Source organism: Saimiri boliviensis, chromosome 9, assembly GCF_048565385.1.
Source record: "Saimiri boliviensis isolate mSaiBol1 chromosome 9, mSaiBol1.pri, whole genome shotgun sequence".
Taxonomy (NCBI): domain Eukaryota; kingdom Metazoa; phylum Chordata; class Mammalia; order Primates; family Cebidae; genus Saimiri; species Saimiri boliviensis.
In genome coordinates this window covers 34,499,561-34,521,437 of record NC_133457.1, presented here as the reverse complement: position 1 = coordinate 34,521,437, position 21,877 = coordinate 34,499,561, and the positions used below count along the sequence as shown (strand labels likewise).

At 39.3% G+C, this 21,877-nt stretch overlaps 1 protein-coding gene across 1 annotated transcript; it reads right to left on the bottom strand.

Moving 5' to 3' along the window:
* Positions 1 to 337: 337 nt before the first annotated feature.
* Positions 338 to 21,870, bottom strand: LOC104650874 (uncharacterized). The gene is made up of 5 exons (XM_074405389.1): positions 18,676 to 21,870; positions 7,413 to 7,478; positions 6,290 to 6,342; positions 4,594 to 4,670; positions 338 to 1,304 (listed from the first exon to the last, which is right to left on the bottom strand). Exon 1 carries the CDS (start codon positions 21,868 to 21,870, stop codon positions 21,157 to 21,159), a length of 714 nt encoding a protein of 237 aa, XP_074261490.1. The 3' UTR covers positions 338 to 1,304; positions 4,594 to 4,670; positions 6,290 to 6,342; positions 7,413 to 7,478; positions 18,676 to 21,156.
* Between the last annotated feature and the right edge of the window lie 7 nt (positions 21,871 to 21,877).

The window sequence follows — 21,877 nt, the reverse complement described above, 5'->3', positions numbered from 1 at the left end:
ACTGTTTCTTGTTCTCTCCTCGCCTTTCAGGACCTTAACTGTTCTGAGGAGAATTGGTTAGGTATTTTATAGAGTGTCCCTCAATTTCAGTTTGTTTAATGTTTTTTCATGATTAGGCTATCCTTTTTTTTTTTCCTCTCAATTTTTTTTCTTATTGCATTTCAGGTTTTGGGGTACGTGTGAAGAACATGCAAGATTGTTGCATAGGTACACACATGGCAGTGCGATGTGCTGCCTTCCTTCCCATCACCTATATCTGGCATTTCTCCCCATGTTATCTCTCCCCAACTCCCCACCCCCCACTGTCCCTCCCCTATTTACCCCCTACAGACCCTAGTGTGTGATGCTCCCCTCCCTGTGTCCATGTGTTCTCATTGTCCTTATACTTTTGGTGGAAGAAAACAAGAGAGATCATGTTAGGTGATGAATGTTTATCCTTGATGCATAAGGATAAACTCTGGAGGAAATAAGAAGCTTCTTTTTCTGGATCCCAGAGTGGCAGGGAGAGAAAAAGACAGAAATAGGGCAAGTAAGTAAGATGATCTTAGGATTTTAGTTTTAGTCTCTTCTCGATACATACCTTTTTGGGGCTGACCCTTATGGGAAGGGCAGCTTAGTTCCAGCTAGATAGATATAGGGTTATCACAGGTCATTGGGTTAGTGGCTCACTTTCCCAGATGAAGGCTCTGGCAAGCTGTCTGCTGGTAAATGTTTAACAACTGGCTGGGAGGCGGGAAGGTAAGGGAAGGTGAAACACTGATTTGTTGTATTTGCCAATTTCCATGATGTAAATAATCCTAACATGGCTTATTTCAAGCTACCCAAGTGATGTCACTGAATGCAGAGTTGGGAAGCACTCTGGCAGTACACCATCAAATACCATGATGTAATATTTCCACCATCCACATATAATAGGCATAAATAGTATAGAGTGTAGAACAAAAAATAGGAAGTGATAAGTTGGGGGGCATTGTCTTTATTTTTAATATAATTTATTTGGTTATAAGTTTATAATATTTAATTTTCAACAACGTCTGCATTTAAAAACTGGCTCACAAAATCCCTGAAAATTTAACAATCGGCTAAAGTATAGGCAGCCTCCAGCATTCCACTGCTTCTAGAAGAAGGATCATTTGGCTCAGCACCACATTCCACGTGACTCAGGAGGTACAGAGGTGGCAGCAGAAGGTGGGTAGATATATCGGACTTAGAAAGCATCTGTCTCATCATGGCTTTTGTGTGGGAAGCAGGAGTCACCAGGTTTCTTACTTCCCCACTTAGAGTGTTGGTGGACTGGCAGCGGTCTAGGGGAAAAAAGAGGTGATGGGGCCTTTTTGATGTGAGGGGAAATGTTCACAACTATAGCAGTAGTGGTAACGGCCAGCACACAACATCCCAAAAGATCAGTTGGGTTCTAGTTATATTTCAGTGATCCTGATTCCAGGGAGAAGACAAATTGAGCCTCTCTATAGTAGAAACTATTAATTATTTAGAGGATAGTGCATGATCCAAAGGTGCCACAAGATTATAATAAAACTCCACTCATACCCAGAACTATATTGGGAATGGGATGGAAGAGGGAGGTAGATAATCTGAGAAAAATCATGCATTTTCCTATAAGAGACTGTGTCATCTATAACAATGTCACTCAAAGTGTGGTCCAAGGGCCAGTGCCAGTTTGCAAACTGTTCCTGTTCAGAGGTGAGATAAATACAGACGAAAGTTCATGTTTAGAAACTTTTATCATAAATTGATATTGCCATGACATCCTAGTATGTGATCAGTGGACTGATCTTGTTAAACAGGATATAACCAGTTCAGACGGAACTGGCATGGTGAGTTGCTTCTGGCAAAAGCTGGTCATGTGCAATAGGACTATGTATTTGGTCCATGATTGGAAAAATCAATCAGTTTGAGGAGGATTAATCTAAAATACTTTTTAAATAATCCCTTTTGGATATGAAATAAACTGAATAGTTTGAATCAGAGGTTCTCAAAGTGTGGTCTGTGGACCAAAAATGTCAGCATCACCTGGGAACTCATTAGAAATGCAAATTCTAGGGCTCCACCTTAGAGGTGCTGAATCAGAACCCCTGGGAGCAGACCCAGTAATCTGTTTTAACAAGCCCTCCAGGTGAGTGATGCATGTTTGCATGTCTGATTTTAAGAACTACTGGCTTCAATGTTGAAAGTGAAAGAAGTATGTTCAAGTTAGAGGAGAATGAAACACTATTAATTAAGTGTAAATTATCCCTGCCAGACTGCAGAGCTGGAGCCCATGAAGAAGATCAGACCAGGTAGGAAAAAAGAAAGAAAACTAAACTTTCTTTGCATACTGTAAATGATATGCAAGTGGATGAGGTCAAGATATAAAGTTGAACATTTTAGTGGGTGATCATTTTGGATTTTTCTCTACAAGCATACTATTTGTGGCTCCGCATCGTTTTTTAGAAGGAGTTTCGCTTGTTGCCCAGGCTGAAGTGTAATGGTGTGATCTAAGCTTACCGCAACCTCCACCTCCCAGGTTCAAGCAATTCTTCTGCCTCAGCCTCCCAAGTAGCTGGGATTACAGGAATGCCCCACTACACCCAGCTAATTTTTTTTTTTTTTTTTTTAAATAGAGACTGGGTTTCTCTGCATTGGTCAGGCTGGTCTCAAACTCTCAACCTCAGGTGATCCACCCACCTCAGCCTCCCAGAGTGCAGGATTATAGGCGTGAGCCACTGTGCCTGGCAGGCTCCACATTTCTAAGTATAACCAACTTCCCACCCCACATCAACCTATAAGTGGTAAAAATAGAGTCACACTACTAATAACAGGAGAGTATTTCTCTAGCTTTATTTGTACCATACAATTGCTGGCTTTCTTCACACTCCCTACAAATACTACTACTATTAATAGCTCAGGAGGTCCCCTCAGCTAGTTTGTGTCAGCCATGTTTCTCTCTCTACCTGGGTTGTTCTCTATCCCTAGTACCCTTAGTATATAACCTTCTCCAGAGCTTCTGCTCCTTCCCAGGCAAGGTTGATCTGGTTTTAACTTAGTATCTGGTCAACCTAGATATTAGCCATATTACAGCCCAGGGGAAATAATTTCTGGTCTCTGTTTGGGCTCCATTATTTATTGTGGGATGCCACAGGATCTTTTGAGACAAACTCTAATGTGCATACAAGTCACTTAGGGCTCTTATTTCTGTGCAGATTCTGATTCAGCAGGTCTAGGATGCCTGAGTATCTGCATTTCTAATAAATACCCAGGTGAATCCTACGCTGCCAGTTTCCGGACAATATTGTGAGAAGCGTGGTTGAGAGCAGTGATCTTTCTACTTTTATCATGCCTTCTCCCCAGTTCTTTAACACAGGTGAAAGGGCAGAGTCTTAAGGTGATCAGTTGTCCTGGTTTGACAGTGCTTGTCCTAAAAATCTCATGTTGTGGGATATCCCTCACTCTTGGGCAAACCAGGATGACTGGTCATCTGGATTGGTCATGCTAGCAATCTGAACAGCTCACCTCCTGCCTCTCCCCTCCATCTCCTTCCCAACTGACCCATGATGCCTCTGTCTTGACTCTTTCCTCCTTAGGATAAATGTTTCCCTTGAGGCTTTTCACTTTTTCCTCCATGTAATGTGCTTTCCTTTGGCACATCTGTGTTGACCAGCCCTAAAGACATAGGTGTTTGCAGCCAGTGCAGTTGGCTGAGTACTACTTGGTGTACTCTTAGCTGCCTACTTTAAACCAGTTTGGAAGGTTCCATTTAATGTTTCCTCAAGTTGGTCAGGACTAAAGTCTTACTATTCTCTCTGCAGATAGTCTGCTCTCATTTTTTTTCACATAAGCATTCTCATCCTGCCTGGCCTCTGCAGACCAAGTGGGTTTCCCCAGTGCCTGAGAGCAATGCTTGTTCTGCTTTGCCTCTTAAGTAAGTATGGAGATATTATCTGGAAATAGGAAAAACCAAAATCTTCATCTCTGGAGCTTGGCAAATACAGTGTGTTTTCCAGTACTTCTAACTGTCCTTTCAATGATGAAGTCATAGATATTGTAGGTTCAACCTTCTGCTTCATCATCCTAGAAACAGGGCTGTGATTATGTCCACCCACAGTTGAAAATCTTCCTTAGCACTGAACTTACAGCAAAATAATTTCCAAACTCCCCACCTCAATGCAAAGTCATGATTCTCAAAACTTTGCTATGCATCAGAATGACGTAGAGAGAAACAAATTGCTGGGTGCCACCCTGAGTTTCAGATTCATAATTCTTTTTGCATTTCTAACAAGTTATCAGGTGGCACTGACACTGCTGGTCCACAGATCACACTGTGAGAACCACTGACCCATTCCAGCTAGCCATATTCACATTCCTAACACCCAGTTCTAGTTCGTACTTCCTAAGAGAACCCCTCATTCTCATATTGCTCATATTGTTTGCTTTCCTACTCCATACCTTTGTTTAATTAATTTATTTACCTGTAAATTTATTCCTTCAACCAATGATTAAGTATTTCACCAAACATTTCTCAAATACCAAAATGACTGGCTCTGTCAAATTCCATCATGAAATTTATGGCACAAGGGAAAAAAGGAAAAAAGATACCCTTTTCATTTACAGAGTGCTTCTTGGTTTCCAAAGAGCTTCCACATCCAAGCTCCCATTTGATCTTCTCCAAAGTCCTGAAAGACCAACAGGGCAGGCATTATTCTACATCTCTCACAAGTGAAGAAGTTGAAGCCTAGCAGGGAGAAGTGAGTCATCCAAGGTAATGCCAGCCTGTCTTTCCAATCCGGGGACAATGGTTGTTCTCTCAATTACACTACAGTGTGCCTCCCCTCAGCATGTGCAGGGGATTGGTTCCAGGACTCCCTACAGCATACCAAAATCCCAGTATATTCAAGTGGACTCTGCTGAATACACATGGAGGAAAAGTTGGTCCTCTCTCCATATGGATTTTGCATCCAGCAAATACTAAATTTTTGATCCACTTTTGGCTGAAAAGAATCTGCTATAAGTGGACCCACACAGTTCAAACTTGTGTTGTTCAAGTCATGCTTCAGTCATGGCTCACTGTATTCCCTCACTCCTTGCTTTCCAAATTATACCCATTCTTTAAAGCCCAAACACCACCTACTCCATGAAACCTTTTCTGGTAACCCCAGTTAAAATCATTTTTCCTGCTTAAAACTAAGACAGTGCTTTATTTTGTCTCTCAAATGGCATTAAAAAAAAAAAAAAGAAAAAAAAACCCTCCCTTTCTAGATGCCAATGTCCTTGAGATCAGAACAATACCTGACTCTCCTTTGTGTCTCCTATCAGTTCTTGGAGTTCATAGTAGAAATTTGATAAAGGACTGAGAAATGAAGGATAATGAGAATTTTACCTGTTATTAAAGTTTATTCATAAGATAATCAATGAAGGATATAGGTAAAAATAAAAGTAAGGCTGTCTGTTATCTTTTTTCCCTCTACCTCCATAAATGGGGGTGAGAAGGACTAGCATTAATTAAGTGCTTGCTGGGTGCTAGGTGTTTTATGTTATGGCGTTTTTGCTCTCATAACCTAATAGATGAATAATAGATCAATACAATTGTTATGATTTTCAAGGAGAGGTACTGAAGCTCAGGATTGCTTAGAAATTTGCCCAAGTTCAGACATTGAACTCATGTTAGAGAGGGAAGCAAATCCAATTCCATTTAAACTCTTGTGGCAAAATGAACACATGAAATTGCTTCTAATTATACTATGACAATAAGAAATTATCCAGTATTTACCTGTATAAAAAAGCAATTCACATGCACCAGTAATCTTAAGGTCAAGATTTTTTTCTCACCCTTTTACTGCTTTTTTACTGATTTACCACTTGCTGGTTGAATCCTTTGATCCACTTTTTCAAGAAGGAAAACAAATTTCACTACTACCAGACTCTCCTTCTTCATGTGACCACTTATCACTGGTTGTGAAATGCTGGCCTGAGACTTAGATGTAAATCTGTCTTAATAATTACCATTGTATCACAACAGAACTTTCCTGTTAGAAAAGAGTGTGGAAGGTTTGGGGTAAATCCTGGAATGAGTCGGGGAAGGCATAAACACAGAAATGCCTTCATGAATAATACTGAAAGGAATAATAACTTCAGCAAAAATGAAAAATACATTAAAACATTGTGTTAAATATTTACATATGATAGGGCTGAGAATTATTAGGAAGTCAAACCAAAGGACTTGGCTAATGAATGTCAGATGGACTTAATGGAGGCAATTAAAACACAGACAGTATTAGTGAAATGGTGAACTCACCTATAAGGATTCACATGTGGGTTCTGCAGCTAACTTCTTCTGAGAGCAGAGGCCTGCAATATCATGAAAACCAAATCAACACATTAACGGTGACCATCCTCACAAATGTATAAAATGCCAATTTGTATCCCTTCCTCTTACAGGCACTGCAATATCTTCCCTAGTAAAACCTGTGAGTTCCATTAGTAGGGTCTGTTACAAGGTCTTATTTCACCAGCCATTAAGATAGCTAACCATAAGTCTTGGTAACCTAGCAGACATATATATATATATATATTTTTTTTTTTTTTTTTTTTTTTTTTTGAGACGGAGTTTCACTCTTTTCACTCTTGTTACCCAGGCTGGAGTGCAATGGCGCGATCTCGGCTCACCACAACCTCAGCCTCCTGGGTTCAGGCAATTCTCCTGCCTCAGCCTCCTGAGTGGCTGGGATTACAGGCATGCGCCACTATGCCCAGCTAATTTTTTGTAGTTTTAATAGAGATGGGGTTTCACCATGTTGACCAGGATGGTCTCAATCTATTGACCTTGAGATCCACCTGCCTCGGCCTCCCAAAGTGCTGGGATTACAGGCGTGAGCCACTGCGCCCGGCCCACATATTCATTTTTAAAGAAACAACTTCAAGTAAAGAGGGAATTCAACCAAAAGCTTCCAAAGATTTTGGATCTGCCAGGTGGAACAAAGAGTTTTAAAGCACATTTCTAGGCTCTCTGGGGTGTTTAATTCACAAAAATCCCTTCATAGCAATTCTTCTGTTTTTTAAACAACTTTCTATTGTTACTGAGCCTGTCGGGTAAAAAGTCATGATTGAAGAGACGGATGGAGTTGGTGACACTGATAAATCTTTTCTCTAATTCAGTACTGATAATATTAATGTAATATTGCTTTCAGTAGACAGTTTTCAATCACACATGTATGTATATTTAGAGATGGGACACACACAGGGAGCCTGAGCTTATTGAAACTTCAAGAACACATCAGATATTTGATTTTGGTCACTGCCTCTGGGAAAGAATTCAGAAACAACCCTTCAGTCAATGGCAGGTAGGTTCTTAGAAACCTCAGTATTAGGGAATTCATAGTAAGGATGAATAAAGATCCACATACAGAAATGAAACTTACTAATAGATGTGCCCATCTGAGAACCAGCTGCAGGGAACTGTCATTTTGCCTGGTCACCAAGGGGCTCTGAAACGATAAAATTTTGGTAGTAAAATGACAATAACAACAAAATAGCTTACGCTTGCATATTTTCCAAGTAATAAATAGTGCTCTAAATAATTTAATCCCTACAATCACATTATTAGGTAGTTGCTACAATGACTTTCATTTTACAGGACAAACTTAGAAACTTAGAAACAAAAGGTCAATAACTTGTCCAGGTCAGACTGTTTGATATTCATGTTGCTATTTCTAATTTGGATGTGAACATGTTAGGCTGGAAAAAGCTTTGCCATGAAAAAAAATTTCTGTGTACTTTTTCTTTAAGTATGACTTTTTTTAAACACCACCAAATCATTAGACTTTCATTTTAATTTAATCTAAGGCTCTTTCCATTTGAATAGGAAAATTTAAGCTATTTATAATTGTCATATTTTTAAGTTTGATTGGACTTAAACTTTCTTTTCTTCAGTAGTTCCTTACTGTGCTCTTTCCATTTTGTCTTTTAATGAACTATGTTTTTTATCTTTGATAATTATTTAGAAAATAGCCTGTTTTCAATTCAACTAGTGCCTACATTAAATTGTCTACAACTATCCTTATACACATTCTTATTCAATGACTTGAAAATAAAGCAACAATGCTGCTTTTTGTAATGCTTTTATTTCCTTCATTTTCTCTTTCCACATTGTGATCACTAGGTATAGATGCTTTATTTAAAAACGTAAAACCCTACAAAATTATTTTACTGAAAACATTGCTCCCTTAGTAAAAAATATCTAGCTATCAGCATCAATTCTCAATTCACTTTGATTTCACTACACTTCACTTATTTTGTCTTTGCCTTCAATGCTTAGTATTAATCTTTTTAACTGGAGTTTCTTATTCTTGAGTTTTTATACTATCTTACCTCTCAGTGATCTGGACAATATTTCTCTGCAATTTTTGCAGAAAAGATTTTCAGTTGTTATATTCTCTGATACCTGGAAGACTTTGTTATTCTGTTGCTTTTATGCCTAAGTTGATAATTGGGTAGCCATACAACTTTTTATGGAACAACTCCATTTCTACACAAATAGGTCTAGTTCGAAATATATCATCGTGTTAAAACGAATACTACCTGATACCACGCAAATGATGTAGCTTAATGCATCATTGGTGTTATCTCCAATTCCATTTATAAAATGTCACGAAGTAGAAGTGACTGAACTCTCATACAGAAATAATCAGAGTTTCTAGTATACTTCAGACTTGTTTCTCTTAAAATTATGTGGACATTTACCTGTGTTCTTTAAAAAGTTCTTGTTCTATATAAGAAAGATGAAGGCAATCTACAAAAGCATATATGTTTTTCTCTCACATGTACTTTAAGAAATTTCCTTTGTCCCAGAAATTTAAAATTTTATTTACTTGTGTCTTGCATTTATCTCTATTCCTTAATTTTGCTCCAAAGAAACCTTACAATGTCAACGTAGTTGTTAGATATGGAAAGTTTACTTTTATTATAACTTCAATTTTTACTTCTGATCCATCTTCTCTATTTTTAAAACACTCATTATTTTATTTATAAATTCAAGAAAAGAATGTTTAACAATAATAGAATATACTATATGTTAAGCTATCACTTTGAGGTAGTATAACAACAAGATGTGTACTGCCATTAAGTAGCTTATATTCTCAATTAGAATTCCATAATCTGTCATCTAATTACCTCTTATCCATTTAACTCTATTCATTTCCTTAGATGTTAAGACTAGTTATAAAGTTTTCCTCTATCTCTGATTCTTATTTCTGTAAAACAGAAGTTTCATCTACTACATTTTTTCATTGGTCAATTTTTCATTAATTAAAAACAATATAATGTCTCCTATATTGTTATGATTCCATTCCTAAGAACATTCATATTATCAAATTGGTATGATAAAAACAGTTATTTCAAGGGGAAAGGAGGCTAGGGGGCCAAAGAGTTCAACTGTATAACAATAAAATAATTTTGGCCAGGCACGGTGGCTCACCCCTCTAATCCCAGCACTTTGGGAGGCCGAGGCGGGCAGATCACCTGAGGTCAGGAGTTCGAGACTAGCCTGGCCAACGTGGCAAAACCCTGTCTCTACTAAAAATAAAAAATTTAGCCTGTCATGGTGTGGGCACCTGTAATTCCCACTACTCAGGAGGCTGTAGCAGGCAGAATTGCTTGAACCCAGGAGGCAGAGGTTACAGTGAGGCAAGATCGCACCATTGCACTCTAGCCTGGGTGACAGAGCAAGACTCTGTCTCAAAGTAATAATAATAATAAATTTTAATATAGTAATCTCAACAATAAATGTGTTTCTATATCTCAGTGTTTTTTAACTCAAATTACGACTAATAAATTGGTCCACGAAAACAAGTACATACAATTCTAAACATTACTGATCAAGTAACGGAATATTTAAAATGTAAAATAAGATCAGATCTTAGACAAGAAATTTCCGGGACCATAAAACAAATTACATCACAGTTTATGACTGTCCACTGTAAAGATTCTAACACTAATTGAGCAACCAAACATAATCCAATTTTTTTTTTATGAAACAACTTCATTTATATGTGAATAACTCTAGTTCTAAATATGCCATCATGTTAAAACTAATAATACCTGGTAAAATGCAAATGATGTATCCTAATGTATCAATGGTGTTATCTCCAATTTCATCTATAAAAACCTTAAGAAGCAAAAGTGATTCAACTCTCATTTGGAAACAACCAGAGTTTCTGGTACACTTCACGTATGGAGGGATGTTAATTGCTCCACCTCCAAAAGCTGCAAGATGACCCCACCATGTGGAAACTCAAGAGGAAAAGAACCCATGCTTTCAGTGTGCTGCCATGAAATTCTCCTTTTCCTGTAAGTTCACAGAGTCAGCTTCTGGAACTTACAACCAGAAAATAAAGAAGAAAACAGAAAAGATCAAAGGAAAAATGTTTGTGTGATGCTAACATATTATAAGTCACCCATGCACAAAGCTCAAGAAGACATCAGAGGGGAAGCTCTTTATGTTTGACCATTAAAACGCAGAAATAAAGTCCTGGCCAGGAGCAATGTTCACTCTGTTAGCAGAGGAAACTCTCAAGATATGCCAAGGTCAGCAATACAGAAGACCATGTGATAGGGTTTGGCTGTGTCCCCACCCAAATCTCATCTTGAATTCCCACATCTTGTGGGAGGAACCTGGTAGGAGGTAACTGAATCACTGGGGCAAGTCTTTCCCATGTTGTTCTTGTGATAGTGAATAAGTCTCACAAGAAAGAGGAATTCCCCTGCACAAGTTCTCTCTCTTTGCCTGCTGCCATCTATTTAAGACATGACTTGCTCTTCCTTGCCTTCTACCATGATTGTAAGGCTTCCCTAGCCACGTGGAACTCTTAAGTCCAATTAAACCTCTTTCTTTTGTAAATTGCCCAGTCTCAGATATATCTTTATCTGCAGTGTGAAAACGGAGTAATACACCACAGGAGCACGTTAGTGAGCAAACTGGAATTGAAGCAGCAGACCATCCATCCCTCCTAATAACTATTCTTATTTCTTCTATTTTTGTTGTTGATAGTGGTTTTTTTTTTTCAGATGGTTCTAAAGCTTTTAAAAAGTAATTCAGTAGAAGAGTGTTCATATACTGAAACTCACTTTGTGTCTTTCTAGAAGTCCCTCAAATTGGAATCTTAAAATATGCATATTAGGATAAAAAACAGCTTAAAAACAGTTTTGTTAAATAAGTCTATTTTTTAATTCAATGAATGATTTTAAAAATTAGCTTCATTGTTTTTTAATTTTACCATCTGTTAACTCAATAAATATGAGTTCTTAAAGTTATCCTAATTGTCTTGGAATTCGCTGTCTTTGAAGTTGATTAAAATTATTTAAATTAATTTTATTGTATATCCAGACTAGAACAAATCATGTCTGCATTTGAAGAGATCTTGGCTAATAATTTATAAATAAATGTGCCCATTTGTAAAATGAACCATTTTGGTTTATGGCCCTTAATATGTATTAGTCAATATGCAGACATGCAGAGAAGAGATGCTGATATTAGATAATCAAAGAGGTAGAAAACCAACACAACAATAATTGTTGCCATTAAAAACTGTGACCAAATACAAAATTTTTGTGAACTCTTATCTCATGTCTAATGAAGAGAAAATGTAGAGTGGACATCAAATATGATACAGTTTGTTTTCACTCTACACTACTATAGATAAAAGAAAACGCTGTTTCTTTAAACACTATCCTGTCTCCGGTCACAGTTTATTGGAATAAGGGTGGTCACTGGACCCAACCAGGCCAATCAGACTCTTCCCTGAAAATTGTGAAAGACAGGAAAATGGTCTTTTCTCAGGGTGGATCGACTGAAGCATCCATGCCTCAAGAACAATTGGAAACCATGATTTGCTGTATGAACTGAGGAGCAGGGGAGCTGAACTATGAGGAAGAAAGACAAAGATGAGATACGGAGAGAAAGAATCGACTTGGTTCCCTATAGCACTTCAAAAGTTCTTCTGTTCTTAAGGCTCTATTGCATCCTGATTTTGGATTGCATGAAAATCCCCAATGTGCTTTGCTTAAGCTAACAGAGTCAGCTTCTATCACTGCACTGCACCCTGGGTGACAGAGTGGGGCCCTGTCTCAAAAACAACAAAACAAAACAAACAAAAAACTTGAACAAAATGCACAAGAGAGGAAACCCTTCTAATAGTAATGTTTGTTTAATCAGAGATTTCCAGACATCACTCTTCACTCTGCTTTTCTTTAGATAAACATAACTTTTAAATTTAATTAATTAATCTTAGAAATGGGGTCTTGCTATAATGCCCAGACTTGACTTGAACTCCTGGGCTAAAGGGATCCTCCTGCCTCAGCCTCCTGAGCAGCTGGGACTATAGACATATGCCACTGTGCTAAGTTTTAAATTTTAACATGTAATTTACCTAATTTTTATAGTTATTGTTTTCTATGACTCATCTAAGAAATCTTTGTCTATCTATAACTTACATTATGTTTCCTTATAAAAGTTTTACAGTTGTAGCTTCTACATTTGGATCTATAATCCACTACAAATAAATTTTGCATATGGTATGATAAGGATAAAAGTTTTTTGTTTTCCCACATGGATGTCTATTTTTTCCAGCATTATTTGTTGAAAACACTTTTCTCTGCACATTGGATTACTCTGTTAAAGGTAATAGTGAGGTGAGGGTATGGAAAAGCCCATCTGAAACTAAACTAATGACGTAATACTAAAATGAAAAGGGAGACATTTTATTTTTATTAATTTTATTAATGAGCTTAAGAAAATGATAGCAACTACTTCACTTAAACAAAAAGAAGGGTTAATAATTCATTCATCAGAATTTACTTCCATGAACTCACATGTAATATACCTGAGACCTATCTGGTAACTACATCAACTCAGTTTTCTGTTCCACACTATTGCCTGCTTACCCTTTTCCATTGTCTCTACAATGTGCATCTATATATGTTTCAAACATAAAGGGAACCAGGCATGCTGGGATCCAGGATGGGACTGTATTAATTAGATGAATACATTTGCCCGAGATTATTATATAAACAAAAACCAATAACCAAATCAAAGCAGGATTTAGCTGCTGGTTCTGCTTGTTTCTTTGTCCCACTTTTTTGGTACTAGGACTTTGTCTTTTTGATTGCATCAACCAACTTCCAGGTTATCTCATGAAGATCCTAGGGTAATCATATTATTGTATGTCTGAGATGACTTCAACATATCACTTCAAACATACAATAATGACTTTGACTGATTTTCAAAATCCATTGATTCCCATGGCACAAGTCACAGACCACCTGCACATAAATCACCTTCATAGCTGATATGGTTTTGCTCTGTGTCCCCAACCAAATCTTATGTTAAATTGTAATCCCTGTGAGTTGAAGGTGGGACCTGGTGGGAGGTGATAGGATCATGGAGATGGTTTTAATGGTTTAGCACCATCCCCCTAGTGCTGTCTCATGATAAAGTTCTCAAGATCTGATGATATCTGATGGCTTAAAAGTGTGTGGTGGTTCCTCACTTGCTCGCTCTCACGCTCACTCGCTCTCTCTCTCTCTCTCTCTCTCTCTGTCTCTCTCTCTCTCTCTCTGTCTCTCTCGTGCTGCCATGTAAGACATGCCTTGCTTTCCCTTTACCTTCTGCCATGATTATAAGTTTCCTGAAGCTTCTCCAGCCATGTGGAACTGTGAGTCAATTAAACCTCTGTTCTTTATAAATTATTCACTCTCAGGTAGTTCTTTATAGCAGTGTGAAAAAAAACTAATACAATAACACGTGTGGAAAATGCTTAATATTTGTCCCAAACACTGGGGTAAATAGGTGAGGCACTGGCACAGGAACTGTGACCATCTTAGGTATTTCTCAGGCCCTGCTCTGCTACCTTGAGGGCTGAAGGCCTCAATGTCTTGGAATATGGGCTATATTTTTGTAACATTTTTGGATCATTTGCCTCTCAATACTTCTTTAAAATGCTCAGTAGTGGAAGGAGATCTATAGTTTTGGCCAAAAAGCATCCATTTTCTTATTTCTAAAAAAAAAAAAAATACCTGCAATTTGTCTTGGTGAACCATCCCACCTTCATGTCCAACCCGTATGGTTTGGGTAGTGTGACTGTACTCCCAAATCCAAGGTGGGCATTTGACCCAAGGCTGCTAAAGAATGAATCACAGGTGCTGACTGTGGTGATGAGTGCAGATATGGGTACCTGATATAAACTAATGCAGTCAAGTTGAGTATAGTTCTTTAGCTGGAAAATTTGAAAAAGATGGGTACTCTTTGTGCTGGGGTTTCTATGTCAGAAGAATGGAAGCTAGGAGAAAAACCCGATTAAGAATGAAGTTCTTAAAAATGAACTCCTTAAAGGAAAAACCAGACTAAGAATAAAGTTAAAAGAGAAGAAAACATAACCAAAAGATGGTTGGTGACATTATTTGAACGGCTATATTTAATCATGTCTTAAGCAGTTCCTAAATTGTATTTTCCAATTTACGTAGCGGGGAGGGGAAGAGGAGGGACAAAAAATGAAGCAAAATAAAAAATAAAAACTTCCTTTTTGAGTTGGATTTTTGCTCCTTACAACCCAAGCTCCAAATCCGTGTGGATTGCTGAATGCCATCTGGTTCTACCAAATCTGAATTTCTGGGCATGAACTCAAAGAACCTGCATTTTAAACAAACACTCCATTTAATTCCTATACACACTAAAGTTTAAGATCAACTGATCCAAACTCTTTGTTTTGTGGCTGAGGAAACTGAGACTTTAACAAAGTGTCTTTCCCAAGATCATTCAACATTATCTATTTATTCAAGGTGTGGAGGAACTATCAATTAAAAGGACAAAAATCTCTCCCTTTATGGACATTAATAAGCCAGATGCTTAGTTGCAGAATGGGAAATAGAATTCAGTTCAACTCTTTTCTTTTTTGTGACTTGATTTCCCTAAGGTCATGCTCTAATAATTCTCTTCTTTACCCCAACACATTTCTGGTTTAAAATCAGAGCATTTAAATGGCAACAATTCTACACTTGGGCAGTATTCACAGCACATAAAAATAGGAAGTACTTTCACAGTTTTGAGGTAAATGTAACTAGTGTATATGGTCTGGTAATCATAAGCATTTCCACCAACCTGATAAAGGACAGAAGGTAGCAGAAGGAAGAAAATGCAGTTTGTCTCTAAAGTCCCAAGCAGCTGAAAAGTCTTTAAAGATTCTTGTCTTAAAAATTTATGCAAAATGCTACAGTTAATTCCATTATATGTGTGGCTGTTTCAATAAGAAAATGATTTTTTAAATCCTCAAGTAAAAAATAAATATTCCAGAAGGATAAGCCATAATTCTTATTTGGCTGATGTGCCCCAAGCACAATATCATATTCATCTAGGAGTAGATACTTATAACCCACGTATATCCTAGTAATTCATTTTTCTATTCTGAAGCATTGTGCATCTGCTAGCCCCATCTACTAACTATTAGCACTCCTGTGACATGGATGAGAAAATTGAGGCAGAAAGAAATTAGGATACTTGCTCTAGGTCACATAGGTAGCAACTAATTGAACCAGGATTAGAATCCAGACAGTTGGACACCTAAAGTGGCTTTGCCTACATGTATTTTTTACTCCAAAGTTCACATAAAATAATAATTTGCTCATGCTGCCCCTTCATTGTCAAAACTCACAGAACACATAAAATGGATGATTTTTATTGTTTTTAAGTTAGACAATAAAAGTCAAGAACGTTGACTTTCTTTTAGTCAAGAAGGTTATAATCTGTAGAGCCACGCTGTCAAGAACTTAAAGACCTGATGGTCCAGTGAATTGAATGACTTTAAGAATATGGATGTACCCATGGGACCAAATCTACAAGAAAATGGTCAGCATGCCTTATGAAAGGACACCTAGTATTTCTACTGTTTTAATGGTTGTAGGAAAGTGTGTGGTGTTGCTGCATATTTCTGACTATTGAGTGGCAGGCAAGTCTGTCATCAAAGCAAGAGAGCAGCTAGGAAGAGTAAGCAATTAGTGGACCCAATTAAAAAATAACAAAAATTAAATATCCTCAAGACAGTCTTAGGCACATGGCTCTGGGATAGATTGAGATAAAATAAACAATAGTCTCCCTTTATTTGAGGCTTCTCTTCTGGAGTTTCAGTTACCTAAAGTCAAGTCAAAGTTTCAGGTATCCACTGGGGGTCTTGGAACATATGCCTTGCAGATAAAGAGCAACTACTGTACTTTGATGGTTACTAATAAACACTTTGACCTTCATTAGAAATAAACATGCAAAAGCTATATAAAATTTGTCTGCAGGTCAAAATTAGCTAAATGACTAACAGTGTACTTTAAAATATGGATAAGTTGACAACATTTAATATTCAATTTTTCATATAAATCTAAATTTCCTGCTTTTCTTTGGAGAATGGAAGATCTTGCATTTGGCATCAATGGCATTTACTATCCCATTTGGATGGAGAATATATTCTTCACATGCATAGTCCCACCACTGCTTCTGGTCTTAACGTGGTCTGCTTTAGTCATGTACATCCATGCATGGCCCAAAGTAGACTTAAGAGTTTGCAGTCCCGTATGTATGGGATAATGTCCAAACTCCAGAGAATGTCTGCAAGGCTGTTCAGAATTTGCAGCCTTTACAAATACCCCATGTGCCAGTCTCAGTAAATTCCTTATAGTTCCATAAACAATAAGTTTTGTCATGTTCAGTGTCTTTGTCCATGCTGGTCTCCCTGCTTGAAATATCCTCTCTCTACCTCCTCTGTCTGCCTAGAGAAGTCTCACTTATCCTCAAGACTTAGTTCAAGTGTCAATTCCGCTATGGAACTTTTCTAAATCCTGCCAGCTAGCGATTTGCTTCTTTCTAAGAATTCACATAACACTTTGTGCTTCTATTAGCATTATAATGACTTTTTATTCTGTCTGCCCAATCGGAAAATGTGTTTCTTGAAGAGGAGAACTCTTAATCATCTCATATCCCCAGTCCTTAATAGAGTGCCTGGCTTCTACTAGTTAGAAAATGAATATTTATTGAATGAACAAAAGTAGGATAAATAAATGAATGATTCTGAAAATTTGTACTACAAGATCATATAACAAATTTGATGTTTACAACAAGGGAAGTAACTACTCAAGACCAAATTTCAAATTTTGATAACGATCATGACATTTTCAGATAACAGTTGTTAAAAGTGCCTGTTTATCATACCCTTGCCGGGAAAATAAATCCTGAGAAAATAGAATGTATACTATATTAGTAAATATAAAGGTGACATAAAATTACAGGAGGCCACACTTTGTTAGGGGTTCTAAGGGTACAGGAGGTTGTAGTATTGCATTCAAAGAAACAACAGAGAATAAAAGGAGTCTCTTAAAGCTGGTAGCTACTCTGGCAGTATTTTCCCTAAAAAGTGGAGGACCTGGGCCCATAAAGTGGCAGGAAGAGCTGGTTTAGCTGGCCGGGTATCATATGGACAAGGATTACTACCAGAATAGGAGTCCGTAGAGTTGTACCCAAGCGTAAAGAGTCCAACAGCTCTCTACTTTTGGGTACAAGATAGGCTGTACTATCTGACTTCCTTGTAATGATTCCTTGGAGCCACACAACTAATCCTGGTTAATTCTTCGTGAGCCCACATGATGTGTGTCATTTCTGGGCCATAACATTTCAATGTTAGCATGAAATCCTCCAGAGTGATCTTTATTTTTGCCATAACAACATGAAACATTCAAGATGGTGATTGTTCCATTAGCCAGGGACCTGGAGTGACAGACTTGGAACAGACCAGCTGAACTGCAATGGATTCAAGGCACAACCAAGAAAACAATGTTTGCTGTTACAGGCCACTAAAAAATTGGAATCGTTACTCCAGCACAACATCACCTATCTTGACTGATACAACAGATTTTTTCTGTTTGGCTGCAACTGGCAGAATGAAGACCAATGTTTGGAAGTTTCAGGAAGACTAATTCTGTGCAATATAAGATAAAAACATAATAAAGTATACAAAGATGGAATGAAATACTTTTGAAATTATCCATTCACTTGCACAATATACAGTGAACTCTACTCTCTAGTAAGTATTATATAGGTAAAAATCCTTGCCTTAATGGAGGTAAGTAGTAAGTTCCCCTTCACACCCAAGATGTCTGCATTGAATGGCCTCTAAAGATTTGATGGAACAAATTGATTTTTAAAATACCTCCCAACCCACAGCTTTAGGATCTCTACTTCCTCTGGTCTTAACAGAAAAATACACATATATATTTTTTTCCTCAAGTATTTCTTTGATTCAAATGACTAAATGACCCATTGTGTTGTCTTTTCACATTTTAATGTCATTTTTCCAGAAAAAAACGTTTCTTCAAGGCCAATGCTATTTTATCCTTTCCCTTGATCTGTCTTCTAACAGTTAGCAGGCAATATCTTATTGTCTATGCTTTTAAGGAAATAACCAGTGTAGCTTTTGATACCAGCTACTGCTATAGGCCATTTGATATGTTTCAGATTTGTCTTTCATTTAAGTTAAATTTAGACTTGTTAAAAAAAATCTAGTAGCACAAATGTATTATTGTGTTAGTTCATTTGAGGTGTGATAACCAAGTATTTCAGACTGGGTAATTTATAAGCAACAGAAATTTATTGCTCACCGTTCTGGAAGCTGGGAAGTCCAAGATTACAGCCCCAGTAGATTCAGCGTCTGGCGAAGGCTCACTCCTTGCTTCACAGGTGGCACTTTTGTTGCTGTGTCCTCACACAGTGGAAGGGGCAAGGTAGCTAGACTCAGCCTGTCTTATGAAGGTACTCATCCCACTCATGAGGGTGGAGACATCATGACTTAATCCCTTCCCAAAGGCCCTACTTCTTAATACTATCACTTTTGATATTAGTTTCTAGTATATGAACCCTAATATTGGGGAACACTAACATTCAGACTGTAACAACCAAGTAACTTTCGGATTAAATGTCCCTTTCTTCTGAAAAAATGGTCTTAGCCTTGTGCTATGAAATTTGTGGCCAACGACAATATTTTATTAACATCTTAAAATAAATCCCTACTATGTGGAGGTGTAAGGCTTATATAAGAGTTTATCAAACTGTCATTTAATGCACTGCACCCAGAATTACATAATGTTATATTCTAATAAAGCCCATGAGCTCTCTATACAAGACTATTTGGAGGAAAAAGCAAATTCAAAAAATTAGGGGCAAAATGTTCTCTTGGTTCAACTCAGAGAAGCATATCATACTTTCAGTTATATGGGCTTGGCTGATAACTTGGGGAAGCAGATGAGTATATAAGTGTGTAAGAAAGAAGAAAACCAAATCTTTTTCAAAAATTTCAAATTTCTGTTCAGCTTCATTTCAAGCTCAGAATTGGAAAATCAACTGCCTGCTACCATAAACTACTGTTAAGCAGTAATTAAATACTGAGAATATGTTTTTTTTCCATTCCAAACCTGATGTTTTTCTCAGACACAGAAATTGTAACTGGTTAGGAAATTCAGCATTTTGGTAAATTAAGGCAGGAGGATTTAATGTCTCCTGGGACCTGTGGGGGCAGAAAGTGATCCAAGAAGGAAAACGTTTTACTGTGTTTTGCTCATTACAATCATTTATACCTTTTTGCTTTGCTTTACAGAACTAGGAGTTGTGGTGGGCACTTGTGTCTTTTAAAAGGAGGGCAGGTTCTCTAAAAAACCCTAATTCATAATTTAAAAAAATTCTTACATGTTTGGAATTATGGTCTCTGCATAAAATGATGCGTTAAAAGATGAATAAATTCCAGCGAATTCAATAACCATTGATGCGGGGGGGGGGGGAAGCAGCATGAATACATGCTGTATTCTCCTTTATTTAGAAAAAGCACACAAAAATACAGCACAGTTGATGTGTTTGTTACCAGGGCTTGAAAGTCGAATCAACCACTGTGTGAAAGATAAAATAAGACTGCACGGGTATCAGGATTTTCCCAGTGTGCTTTATTCATAGCCATCTGACACAACAGGACCTAACAGAGCTTTTAGGAAAAACTGAATTCTCAGCCCACAATCACTTTCCAGGAACTTCCCTGCAAACAGTGCTGAGCGCTGGCAGGATGGAAATCTTAGCAATCTCCCTCCTGCTTCCATAGTTTCCTCCTCTCTAAATAAAATTATTTCTGGGGACTTAATGAGAGAGCAAGCCTTGTGTGAAAGGAATTCAAGAAAGAGCGGCTTCTAAAAACACACCTAGACAGCTCTACAGTCCTTATTGCTGCAACCTGACATGTTGTAGTTCAAGCCATGAACCTAACTACACTTCTTGCCAAATACACACACGCGTACAAAGAAGAGGAAAAGTAAAAACTATGTTTTCTCTTTCTGCAATCCCTTTAACTTTGAGTAAACAGTAGTAATTTTCTGTTGACATACTCAATGCAAATTTCCCAAAGGCAACACAATACAAAACAAAAGACCTGTTAGCTTCCTTAGAGCTGGGGGGAGGCGAGGCAGAGGGAGAGAAATAAAGTTGATAGAGTTCCAGTTTCTCCTAAGCCTGCGGTCGTGAGCCTCTAGCCACACTAGTCTTTTTGTAGAGATTTTTTGAGTTTCAGTCTCCACTTAGGAAGGTTCCCTGGCCTCTTCTCTCCCAAATCCCCTGTCAATAAAATCCTCATCTCTCCCCCTTTGCCCCCAGCCTTTTGGGGAAATTGGACCTTGCTTAGGCGTCTTGTTCCAGTGAGCCGAAAAGTACAGCTGCTGACGTGAGGATAAATATTTAAACAAATGGACTGAGTCACAGCGTGAGGGTCTTCAAGAGAGGGCCTCCTCCTCCTCCTCCTTCCGCCACGAGCTCCTCATCTGGGGTGCACGGCTCCTGTATAGGGAGCTAAGAGGGACGAGGGTGGGATGACGGGAGATGGACAGACCAGGCTATAAGTGAAGGAGGCCCTCTAGGAAAGATAGTCTCGACCGAACAGTGACAGAGAGAGAGAGAGAGAGAGAGAGAGAGAGAGAGAGAAATTGGCCCACATGCCCCTAGTGGGGAGCCATACACCCCACGTAGGCTGGGTTGAGGTGGGGGTGCTTCGGAGCCTCTCACCTGACTTCCTCCTCTGCCAGCACACACACTACAGTAACCCCCTCTACTCACCCCTCAAAACCCAGCCACACAACGAACAACAAGAGGAAGCCGCAGGCGACAAGAGGAGGGGTGCGCGTGGTGGGGCCCCCAGAGAGGTGAGGGGGCAGGGTTGGCGGGCGAGAGAACCGTGCCGCGCACCACAAGCGCACCCCCAAGCGCCCACACTTACCCCTCACGGCTGAGGGTCCGGTCTTCCGCGCTAACCCCCGTGCGCGCCCCCTGGCCCGCCCTCGCCCCTCCGGCCCGCCGCCCCCCACACCCCGGCCCGCGCGCTGAGAGGGAGCCCGGGAGCAGCGCGCAGTAGCGGCGGCGGCGGCGGCGGCGGCGGCTCGGGCTCGGCTCGGCTCGGGCTCCAGTGCGCCTAGTGTTGCCGGCGGCCGCCGAGGCTCCCACCACCAGGGGGAGAAGCCGGGCGGGCGCTGGGGAGGCGGGCCGGGCCCTGGCCGCCCCGCTGGCCAGCCCGCGCCGCACAAGCTCCGAAGCGGCGGCTGCGCGGGGTTCGCGGAGCCCCTGGGCGCAGCGTGCCCGGCCCGAAGCGCCACGGCTGGATGCGCGTCCCGGGTGGCTGCGGGCTCCCGCGGGGGGCGCCCCGGCCGCTCCGGTGCGCCTCCAGAGTGCGGGCGCCGCGACCGCCGAGCCGACGAGAGCAGCTCCCGCCGGCCCCTTCCCCCTCCCGCCCCCGCCGCCGCCCCCTCCCCCGCTCCCCCCCCCGTTAGCATCTCCTCC